Source organism: Rhinolophus sinicus, chromosome 17, assembly GCF_057876585.1.
Source record: "Rhinolophus sinicus isolate RSI-liver-muscle chromosome 17, RSI-T2T, whole genome shotgun sequence".
Taxonomy (NCBI): Eukaryota; Metazoa; Chordata; class Mammalia; order Chiroptera; family Rhinolophidae; genus Rhinolophus; species Rhinolophus sinicus.
The window spans coordinates 205,771,215-205,783,383 of record NC_142517.1 but is presented as its reverse complement, the minus strand read 5'-3'; the positions used below and the strand labels follow the sequence as shown (position 1 = coordinate 205,783,383).

At 39.2% G+C, this 12,169-nt stretch overlaps 1 protein-coding gene across 13 annotated transcripts in view; it reads right to left on the bottom strand.

Annotated features, from left to right (window-relative positions):
- Positions 1 to 12,169, bottom strand: part of SP140 (SP140 nuclear body protein) — a 93,055-nt gene that overhangs the window by 20,081 nt on the left and 60,805 nt on the right. For 12 of the 13 annotated variants that reach the window (XM_074314680.2, XM_074314682.2, XM_088794329.1 and 9 more), the window contains 4 exons: positions 11,353 to 11,418; positions 9,408 to 9,479; positions 7,056 to 7,109; positions 1,066 to 1,131 (listed from right to left, as the gene is read on the bottom strand). In XM_074314680.2, the coding sequence (XP_074170781.2) occupies positions 1,066 to 1,131; positions 7,056 to 7,109; positions 9,408 to 9,479; positions 11,353 to 11,418 (258 nt within the window). The remainder of the gene's footprint in view (positions 1 to 1,065; positions 1,132 to 7,055; positions 7,110 to 9,407; positions 9,480 to 11,352; positions 11,419 to 12,169) is intronic. The other variant, XM_088794332.1, reaches the window with a different exon arrangement.

Genomic DNA, 12,169 nt, shown 5'->3' with positions numbered 1-12,169 from the left:
ACAGGCCTAAACGAAAATGTTATAAATGATTAAATCTAAATATCGGATATTTTGAAAATAACCATTCTTAAAATGGATGCAACCATTTTTTCCTTAAAAAAAAATTGTACAAATTCTCTCACAGGGCAGCCACATAAATTGACAAGAATATAAGATATGCAGATGGGTGAAAATTAGTAATTTTTAATTGGACTCTAAAATCTTATATAGATCTACTGATTCAAAATTGTCAGTGATATGGAAAATGAGGTCTTACCCTCATTGTCTCAGAGAAAAGATTTCTTTAAACTTCTACCAAAATAAACAAAATTTCAGGGGTCTGATTAGAAGTAATTCAAATACATTACTGGAAATTTAGAAAATAAAATTGTATGAAACATCAACATCTAGAAATAGCCACAATTAACTTGTTGAAAAATATCCTCCTAGGATTTTCTCTTTGCATATGTTACTATTTCAATAATACAAAAGTTGAACATGTTTACTGTTTTGAATATACACAATACAATTTAAAAACCAAATAAAAATATAAACATCACCAGTGACTAAATATAACTGTTGCATATATTTTTAAAGATGAACTGCCATTGAAGTTTCTATACATCTATATCCATATGTAGAAAGATAAATATGCATAAATAAGGACTTATAGCTACATAGAACATATTTGCACAAATATATATGTTTATACATGTTTTATTACCACATGTGGGCATGCACACACCCACTTACAGTCTGTTTTCTTCATTTAGCCTTCTTTGGAACAGCTTTCCAAATGAATAAACATTTCTCCGCCCAGGAAAGAAGCCACATACTGAGGCTGGCAGTGCTTCTCTATTACTCCTGGGTCACTCAGCTCTGGACAATTACGTGTATGAGAAACAAACCACTTTGTTGAAGCCACTGCATTTTCCAGCTCTTTTGTTATGGGTCCTTAGCCTCTATCCTAGCTGACCTAGTAGCTGGGAAACTATCAATCCCCTCAGGAGACTACAGGTCACAAGGACACAAAAGCAGTGCTATGACAAACTCAACAGGTGTCACTACCTCACTTTCCCTGCTTACCTCTTTGATGTATGTTTCTCGGCCACTTCTTTTTATTTAGTGATGAGGAATGCCATTTCTTTATTTCTTCAAAAAAAGGAAAAAGAATAAAGTTAATCATTCAGGTCTATGAATATATTCTCAAAGCTCATAGGTCAGTGCTGTTCGAGTATTTTTTTTAAACTTTGGTCCAAATAATGGGAGAAAATTTGTAACTACCAGTGAGGTTAATTATAGAGTTATTTTTAACCGTGTGTAGACTTAGGAGACAATAAGAGGTGACCTGCACTTGAAAACTTCTTTTAAAAGTTAGAAAATAAACTCCCGCTGGTGCTTCAGGCTGACTGATAATTGTAGTTATATACCAATATGTTGCCTTTTCAAGCATTTTCTGTATTTTCAAATGTGCACTGAGGAGACCCACTCCTGGCTGAGTAACATCGTGGATAACACACTGTGCTGGAACCGGAAGACACTCAATTTCATGGGGACAGTTTTCATGAAACAATCTGCACTCTTGCAGTTGTAACACAAATCCTCTCAGTTGTATTGAACCTACTGCCTGGCATTCCAGGAGGATTTAAAGAACCACAGTGGGTTTCTGTGCTGTTGCTGCTTCTGTAGAAATTATATGAAAACGTGAACGTGAGAGACCATTGGCACTGAGTGAACAGAGATCATATCTTGTTATCATTATTGTGAAGATCATAACAGCCAGCTATTCCATTATTACCACTGGGAGTGAAGCCCCAATCCATACCGAGGCCTGCGACACGCCCACCTGACATTCCCCTTTAAGGTGGCTCAACCCAGCTCTGGGACTTAGAGCAGGAAGGGGCTAAAAGTCTGGCTCTTCCACTGGAAATGGGACACTCCACATGCGGAGACTTCGGCCAGTGGCACCCAGACTCTATCCCCTTCACAGCCTGAAGCAAACCTCAGTCTCCCGGGTCCTCAATTCACCAAGACTGCCCTGGGGGCCTGGGCCAAGTGCCCTGACACCTGGCTAAGCTAACGGCCGACGTCCACTGGCTGCTGTGGCAGCCTGGCATCAGGGCCGCTTTGCAGAACCAAAAGCAGATGCGGTCAGTCTCCTGCTTGGCAGGAGTCAGAGACTGGTCTCCTGCTCATGTCCTACATGCTTCGTCTGCCACGTAGAAAACTACAGACTGGCAGAGTAAAGGCACCTGTCTCTCAGGACGCAATTGTGGAAATAAAGCGTGCTGCTCATTTGCTGGTCCGGCCCCTCCTGAGAACGCCCAGCGCCTAGTCTCTGCTGATGGAGGGGCTGACACCATCATTCTCCTGCAGGGGCTCTGGCTGAGCCCAGGCTCGTGACTCCTGCTAGACGCAGAGGCATGACTCCCATGGCCAGGGAGCCCCATCACAGGGGCTTTGCCTGACTGCTCCCGCCCCACTGACCTGCCTCAAGCCTCTCTTGGGGCTGTGGGTGGGGCATCCACACAGTCCACACTTCAGGTTACAGACCAACTGACTCCGCCCACACCATTGTGACCCGAGACACTCACTGGTGTCATAAGCACGGCTGGCAGGACCATGTGCACTCTGAGCATGTTGTGCCCTTTATCAAAAGCCACTCCCAATGCACTGGTTGTCTGACTCAGGGTCCCTCACCTCCTCCTGTCCACACACCTCTGTGAGGCTCTTTGCTCACTGAGGCAGCTGTGCCCAGAAAGGAATCAGCTCCCTCCTGCACCTGAGCAGGACAAAAGAGGTGAGGGAATAAATGGTGTTATGCAGACCAGCTCAGAAAATTTAGGATTCTGTCCTGCCCATCCCTTGGAATGAGGCCTCCTTCTTTCCCAAGCCAGTGTGGAGGGCACAAGCTCGGAATGCCGAGGGGATTCAGATTTAAGTCTGGTTACATTTTATGACATTGCCTTTGCCTGCTTATAGCTGGTCCTCCTGGATGAAAGGTCTCAGTGACAATAAAATGATTGGGAGAGAAAGATGAAATGACAGCCACTGGAATGACACACACAGAATTTGTGGCAGTAAAGGAACAGCAAACATCCAGGCCTGAAGAAGCGACACCATACACCCTAGGACATACGATGGATGGAGAAGCATTAACAATATCTGTCTTTCAGAACTGTCCTGAATCCTCCTTCCAGAAGGAAAATGCCCTGGTACAGCTCTGCCATCATTCAGCACACACAAGAAAATGGGCTGACCCAGCTTCTGTCCATCCCAGGCAAAACCCCTCTGGACATCAAGGGCTGGACACAATGAATGGATCTAGGAACTATGATGCTTACAGCTGGCAAGAGACCCATATTGGAGGCACTGTCCACCTTCCCCCTGGCTGATGGATGTCCCGTTAGGGGACCTCAATAACTATAAATGCTTCTCTCCCAGAGTCACCATATGTGCCCTTCGGATTGTACTCCTGAGGTGAAAGCCATGCTTTCACTTGTGTCCTCATGCAAACATAGTGCACTACACGTTACGGGTGTCATAGAAATCTAAAGCATATGGTTTGTGAAGATTGTTAAATGCTGCAGGAAATAAGTCAAATGGATGTGGTCCCAGCCCCCATTGGTCAGAATAATTGGAGTGGCTGGTGGAGTGGTGTCCTCATGGAGAAATTGCCAGAATGTGCTGTATGAGGTGAATTTGTTGGGAGGCAATTCTCCATGGCATTCCACGTGCCTCAGAATATCATTTCAAGGATGTTTGAATAGCAAATACCCTTGGAAACTAGAGGAAATGTAGCCTTCCAGGTCAGAGGGTACGTTTGTTTTCTGACCAGTGTGAAACAGAGAATGTCTCCCTCTTTAGAAATATTCCAGGAAAGAAAGTTTCCCTCCTTTCCTCAAAGGAGATTTGCTAAAGTTCCAGGTAGTAAGATAATGTCTACCCCAGGGGTATGGTTTGAACTTGCTAACAGCCCCCTTCTGAGCCTGGGGGTTTCTGACAGATAGAAACAGTTTCTGAAGCATTGTAGTCCTCAGCTTGGCACGGCCTGTGTGTGCCCATCACCCCCACATGGGTTTGAAAGGACTGAAGCACCCATCCCATAGCCCAGCCACTTCATTTCTAGGATTTATACAATAGATATGCAGGCATGGAGCCACTGCAAGAAAGACTCTGCAAGAATGTTCATTGCAGCTTTTGTGGCCAATATGAAGCCAACAACTGGAAATACTGGTGTTGTCCATCAATAGGAGAATATATACACAGTGTTTGGTATATTCATACAATATGCACTACTTTGCAATAACAAAAAAAACTTCTGATACAGGCAACAATGTGGATAAAACTGCAAAACATTATGCTGAAAGAAACTTTACAATAAAATCATTTTAACACAACAAATTAAGTATCCTAAAAAAAATAAAAACAGTAATTGCCTTTGATGAGTGAGGGGTAAGGATACACCAGAAAGGTCATAAAGGTCCTTTCCACGGTGATGGTCATGTTCTGTATCTTGATAGTATTTGGATTAAACAGGACAATGCATTCATCAGAAGTCATCAAATGATACACTTAATATTTGTATATTTCATTCACTATATAGTCACAGGAGGTGGAGTACAGTATAGGAGATAGAGTGAATGGAATTGTAACAGCTACATACGATGTCAGAGGGGTAGTAGAATGGGGTAAGGCGGTTATCACTGTGTGAGGGGTGTAAATGTCTTCACTATTACATTGTTTGTACACCTGAAACTAATAACATAAATAAATAAATAAAAGTAAAAAATAGATTTGTTTGGGTAAAAATAAGAAACTGTATATTTCATTGTAAGTTTTCTTTCAAAAGAAAACATTTCACAGTTTAGTTAGCAAATGTAAAAAATTTATGTTTTATGCATGATATACTGATTTAAAGTAAGGGAAATGTAACAGTATGAATAGATTTATTTAGATATATAATTAATTCCTTTTTTTTGGTCCCTCAGAACCTCAGGATGTGATATAATTAATTCTAAATGTGTTAATACATGCCTGGAAAATATACGGAAAGCTATACATCAAATTTTACAAAGATCACATATAATAAAAAACAACATAAAGATGTAAGCATTTTTTAAAAATATAAATTGCTATTTTAGAAGATGTAATCTAAACATAAATGTGAAATAGTCCTTTTTTTTTGGTTTTATGAAAGGTATTCATTGTTTATTGGTGCTGTAGTCAGAAATACAACACTAGTCTCATTGGGCTAAATCAACATATCCACAGTCTTTGTTTTTTTCTGGAGGCTGTAGGGGATAATTTATTTCTTTACCTTTTGCAGTTTCTGAAGGCTGGCCACATTTCTTGGCTCATTGTCTCTTGTTGCATTTTCAAAACCAGCCTCATTGCACTGCTCTGATCATTATTTCATGGGTACGTATCCCTCTCTCCACAGCAAGAAAGGTTTTCTGATTTTAAGGATGCATATAATTTGATAGAGACCACCCAGATAATCCAGTATAATTTCCTCATCTCAAGATCCTTAATCACATTCTCAAAGTCTCTTTCACCACGTAAAGAAACAGATTACACATTTCAGGGATTAGACATGGACATTTCTGTTTCTGTTGGTATAAACTTCCCAAGCGTGTAGATCTCCCATGTACGTCATGGAGAATTGCTTTATTAAAAAGAGGCTTCTCCACAGGTCTTTCCTATATAAGTATATATCTGTGTTTTACTTCTGCTGAGATGGCTAGGGAATCTATGAGTCACACACTTAATCACTTCAAAGCAACCTTTATGTGAACATTCTGCTCTTTCACTACTTCTTAGGCAGTAGCTGTAAGTCATTAGGCCAGATTCTTGGTCAGTCTACAGAGTACACTTTCCTGACAGTAAATCTCCTAATTTTATCATCCTTTGTAACCTGGATAGGATGAGAATTTTCCAAATCATCAAGTCTTGATTTATTTTGTTTAGCAATTCTTCCCTCAATGTACTTGCCTCACATTTTACTATGGGCTATAAATAATACTATCTTTACCTTCATCACTTTGTTTAGAAATCTTCTTAGCTGTATACCCAGAAAATTCTGCTTTCCACATATCTACAGGACAGAATTTCCCTAAACTTTCTCCCATTATTGAACAAGGACACCCTTTCCTCTAGTTTCCAAAAACATGTTCCTTATTTCCTTCTCGAATCTAACCAGTCACACTTTTACCTCCATATTTGTACTGACAGCTGGTCAGGATGATTTACATGTTCTCTGAGACATTATAGGTTTTCTCTCCCAGGCTCTTCACCGCCTTCTGCGTGCTCACTAGCAGACTTCAGCATCCACGTTTCTACTAACAAACTGCTCAAAGCCATGAAGACATTTTTCTATCGTTCTACTTAAAATTCTTCCCATTGCCCAATTTCCCTTGGCCCATTGCCCAGTTCCTAAGCCACTTCCACATTTTTAAGAATGTTATAGCTAAACCCCACTTCCAATATCCAAAAGCTGTATTGCTCTTCTATTGCTGCCATAACAGACGAACACAAATTTAGTTGCTTAAAACAATGCAAACCTATTATCTTACGGTTATGTCAGTTAGAAGACTGACAAGGGTCTCTCTGGGCTAAAAGGAAGGTTTCAGTAGGCCTTCATGCCTTTTTAGAGGCTGCGAAGAAGAATCTACTTCCTAAACTTTTTCAGCATGTACAAGTCACCCGTATTCTTTGTTCCCTTCTTCTATCTTCAAAGCCAGAAATATTACAACTCTCTGTGAGTATCTTTGTAGTCACTCTTGCCTCTCCCTACAGCATGAACAGCCCTCCAATTTCTAAGGCCCATTTGATTGTACTGGTTGCACACAGATATCAAGGATCATCTCTCCTTTCAAGGTCCCCACTTTAATTATGCCAGTAAAATCCCTTTGGTAAGGAAGATACCACCTTACAGGCTCCAGAGATTAGGATATGGATATCTTTGAGGGACCATAATATTATTCTCACTTATTATTATAAATAATAATAATGAAACTGGCATTTAAAAACTCATTTTTAATATCAAAAGCAAGGAAAATCTTATGCACTCTTACGTCTTTTCCTTTTGAGCTTTCCCAAAGTAGAACTGTTTCCAAGAGCCACGGTATCTAGAAAATAACAGGGGTGATGAGAAAACAGAACTTAATAAATAAAAGTTACAAATCCTAGGATGAGTCACACAACAGAAGGCTTGAGTTAATAAAGATGTTTGAATTTTCTTCTCTTTCTTCTTTCTAAAGAAACTAAAACTCCGCTGAATTGAGAATTAGGAGTACAGAATAGACCCTGGGTCTATCTTTTTTCACTCAATGGGACTTTAAAAAACACTCTTAAGTACCTACCTACTTCAGTTTACTCATGGATAGGAACAGGTATTCTATCCTGTTGAGGTCTTAAGATTTTTGTAAGGACTAAATAAGATGTTATGTGCAAAAGTGTGCAGGAAATCACCACATAAATTAGTGACATGCTGGAGGACACCCATAGAAACTATGGGTTAGGTTAAGAATGGTTGATCTGCAATGAACATTGGAACACAAGTGTCTTTACAGATAAATGTTTTCAGATTTTTTGGGTAGATACCCAGGAGAGGGATTGCTAGGTCATATGGTAATTCTATTCGTAATTTCTTGAGGAACCTCCACACTGCCTTCCATAGCGGCTGCACCAGTCTGCGTTCCCACCAACAGTGCATGAGGGTTCCTTTTTCTCCACAGCCTCTCCAGCACTTGTTACTATTTGTCTTGTTGATGATAGCCATTCTGACTGGGGTGAGGTGATATCTCATTGTGGTTTTTATTTGCATTTCTCTGATGATTAGTGATGTTGAGCAGTTTTTCATATGTCTATTTGCTATTTGTATGTCCTCTTTGGAGAAATGTCTCTTCAGGTCTCTGCCTATTTTTTAAATGGATTGTTTGTTTTTCGTTGTTGTTGTTATTGCGTTGTATGAGTTCCTTATATATTTTGGATATTAGCCCCTTATCGGAGGCGTTGTTTCAAAAATCTTCTCCCATTCGGTTGGTTGTCTCTTTATTTTGTTGATGGTTTCTTTTGCTGTGCAGAAGCTTTTTAGTTTGATATAGTCAATAGACATACGAAAAAATGCTCAACATCACTAATCATCAGAGAAGTGCAAATAAAAACCACAATGAGATATCACCTCACCCCAGTCAGAATGGCTATCATCAACAAGACCAATAGTAACAAGTGAGGGAGAGGCTGTGGAGAAAAAGGAACCCTCATACACTGTTGGTGAGAATGCAGATTGGTGCAGCCGTTATGGAAGGCAGTGTGGAGGTTCCTCAAAAAATCACGAATAGAATTGCCATATGACCCAGCAATCCCTCTCCTGGCTATCTACCCAAAAAATCTGGAAACATTTATCCATAAAGATATATATGCTCTAATGTTCATTGCAGCTTTATTTACGGTGGCCAAGACATTGAAACAATCAGTGTCCTTCGATAGATGCTTGAATAAAGAAGTTGTGGTATATATACACAATGGAATACTGTTCTGCTATAAGAAAAGATGAAATAGTACCATTTGCGACAACATGGATGGATCTTGAGATTATTATGCTGAGCAAAATAAGTCAGACAGTAAAAGTTGAGAAGTATATGATTTCACTGATATGTGGTATATAAAACTGAAAACAAAAAAAAGAAGAAGGCAAACAAATGAAGAAACAAAAACTCATAGACACGGACGATAGTTTAGTAGTTATCAGAGGGTAAGGGGGGGTGGTAGATGAGAGTAAAGGGGATCAAATATATGGTGATGGAAAGATAATTGACTCTGGGTGTTGAACAAATAATGTGATATATAGATGATGTATTACAGAACTGTACACCTGAAATCTATGTAACTTTACTAACGTCACCCTAATAAACTTTAAAAAAAAAAAAAAGAATAGCTGATCTGATGTCTTCTTTCCTCCTGAAAATTAAGTGACAGGATCAGTTGTCTTTGAGGTCTTTCTAAGGTTGTGACAAAATGACACTTATCTATTAGCAGACGTATACCTTGCTTCCATGGGTTCCATAGAATATTTGAGAGCATTGGAAACAAATGTATAAGTACAAGGCTTTATTCTCAACATACTAATGTAATCAACTAGATATTGCCATCTTTTAAGAGTGTATTTCTCCTACATCATCTATATGTAATCAACAGGGTCGATCCTATTAACATGAATTTATAATGATCTCTTGCCCCCATGCTGCTTCCAAAAGGGTCAGGTGGAGTAAATGCAGAGAACAGGATAGTGAGATGGAATGGACCACCTGCCAGCACCGTACCGGGCGTCTGTGGTACCTGTGGAACCACCCCCGTCCCCTGACTCTCGCACAGCTTTACCTATTGTGTCACATGCTCAGCTACTTTTAGCCCTGTTTCCATACCTCCTAGGACATCTTGGGAAAAGCACATAATACAGGAACATTTCTCATTTCCACATGCTGATAGCTCTGTACCTGTATAAAAAATGGATATGAAATAAACTATTTGATGTATCTTTACAACCCAAAGATCCTCAGAACATGCAGACACGGCACAAAGTAGACTGCTTCCCCTCGAGATCATCAGAATAAGACTTTTCCGGGATGCCTGGGTTGTAACATACATCGTCACACTCTCCTTTGCGCTTTCATTCTTTATTCTTCTAAATTAGGCTTTTTTATTTACTTTATCCTATGCCTAATCTCGGCAGGATCCTGCAGAGTCATTTCATCTTCTTTCTATTTGAAACTCGTTGGCCAGCACCTTTCCTGCTCTCTAGGGATAAGCATGGAAAATACAGAGCTGGGCACAGCAGCAGCTGACATGAGAGGCCAAAAGCAAGTGAAAGAACACAATATTCAATCTGAACACCTTCACGCTACACTCAGACAAGAAAGCAAGTTAATGGCAAGGAATCTCAGGTTTCTAGAATATTCTGGACAACTTTAAAATTACATGTAATATTTCATTGTACTTTGGAAAGAGGTGGTTTAGAATTGATCTACTGACACATAGACCTAAATGAAAATGTTATAATGACTAGACCCCAATATTTGGTATTTGGTATTTTGAAAATAACTGTTCTTAAAATAGATGCAACCCTTTTTTTTTTTCAACAAAATTATAAACACTGACCAACAGGCCAGCCATGTAAATTGGTAAGAACATAAGTTATGTAGGTTGGTGAAAATTAATAATTTTTCACTGGACACTAAAATCTCTCTTTTTTAAAAATTTATTGGGGTGACAATTGTTAGTACAATTACATAGATTTCGGGTGCACAATTCTGTATTACATCATCTATAAATCCCATTGTGTGTTCACCACCTAGAGTCAGTTCTCCTTCCATCACCATATATTTGATCCCGTTTACCCTCATCTCCCACCCCCCACGCCCCTTACCATCTGGTAACCACTAAACTATTGTCTGTGGACACTAAAATCTTATCACATAGATCTTCTGATTCAAAATTGGTAATCATGTGAGAAATCAGATCTTGTCCTCATTTTCTAGAAGAAAAGAATTCCTTAAACCTCCTAAACAAGATTTCAGGGATCTGATTAGAAGTAATACATATACATTACTGAAAAATCAGAAAATAAAAATTGTATGATATCGCCATCTGGAAATTAATCTGTTCAAAAATATACTCTTGGACTTTTTCTTGGCATATGTTACTATTTAAATAATACTTTTTCATTACAATAGTTGACCATGTTTACTATTATAAATATAGACATACCTTTAAAAAACACAAATAAAAATATAAACACCATCTATGTTTCAATGAGAAATACAACCACTGCATATCTTTTTACGGATGAACTGCCATTGATTTTTCTATATATCTATATCTATGTGTCTCTCTATATACAGATTGATAAATTTGTATAAATAAGCATTTAAACATATGTAAAAACATATTTGCACAAATAAATGTAAATAGATTATTTTACTGCATGTGGACACACACGCAAATACACACACACACACACACACACACACACAGGTACAGTCTGCTTTCGTCATTTAGCCTTCTTTGGAACATCTTTCCAAATGAATAAACATTTCTCGACAAGGAAAGAAGCCACATACTGAGGATGGCGGTGCTTCTCTATTACTCCTGGGTCACTCAGCTCTGGACAATTACATGTATGAAAAATAAACCATTTTGTTGAAGTCACTGCATTTTCCAGCTCCTTTGTTACAGGGCCTTAGCTTCTATCCCAACTGATGTAGTAACTGGGAAACTATCAATGCCCTCAGGGGACTAGAGGACACAAGGACACAAAAGCAGTGCTATGACAAACTCAACAGGTGTCACTACTTCACTTTGCCTGCTTACCTCTTTGATGTATGTTTTTCAGCCACTTTCTTTTATATCTTGTCCAAGAATGCCCTTTTTTTCTTTCTTAAAAACAAAAACAAGCGGAAAAAAAAAAGAATAAAATTAATCATTCAGATCTGTGACTATATTCTCAAATCTCATAGGTCAGTCATGTTCAAGTATTTTTTTCAAACTTTGGTCCACAAGAATAGGGGAAAATCCCTAACTGCCAGTGTAGCAATGTGAGGTTAATTATGGAGTTATTTTTTACTGTGCGTGGACTTAGGAGACAATAAGAGATGACCTGCACTTGAAATCTTTTTTAAAAAAATAGAAAATAAACTCCAGCTGGTGCTTCAGGCTGAATGATAATTGTAGTTATATATCAATATGTTGCCTTTTCAAGCATTTTCTGTATTTTCAAATGTGCACTGAGGAGACCCACTCCTGGCTGAGTAACATCGTGGATAACATACTGTGCTGGAACTGGGAGACACTCAATTTCATGGGGACAGTTTTCATGAAACAATCTGCACTCTTGCAGTTGTAACACAAATCCTCTCAGTTGTATTGAACCTACTACCTGGCATTCCAGGAGGACTTAAAGAACCACAGTGGGTTTCTGTGCTGTTACTGCTTCTGTAGAAATGATATGAAAACGTGAACGTGAGAGACCATTGGCACTGAGTGAACAGAGATCATATCTTGTTATCATTATTGTGAAGATCATAACAGCCAGCTATTCGATTATTACCGCTGGGAGTGAAGCCCCCATCCATGGACCAAGGCCTGCGATGCACCCACCTGACATTCCCATTTTCAGGTGGGTCAACCC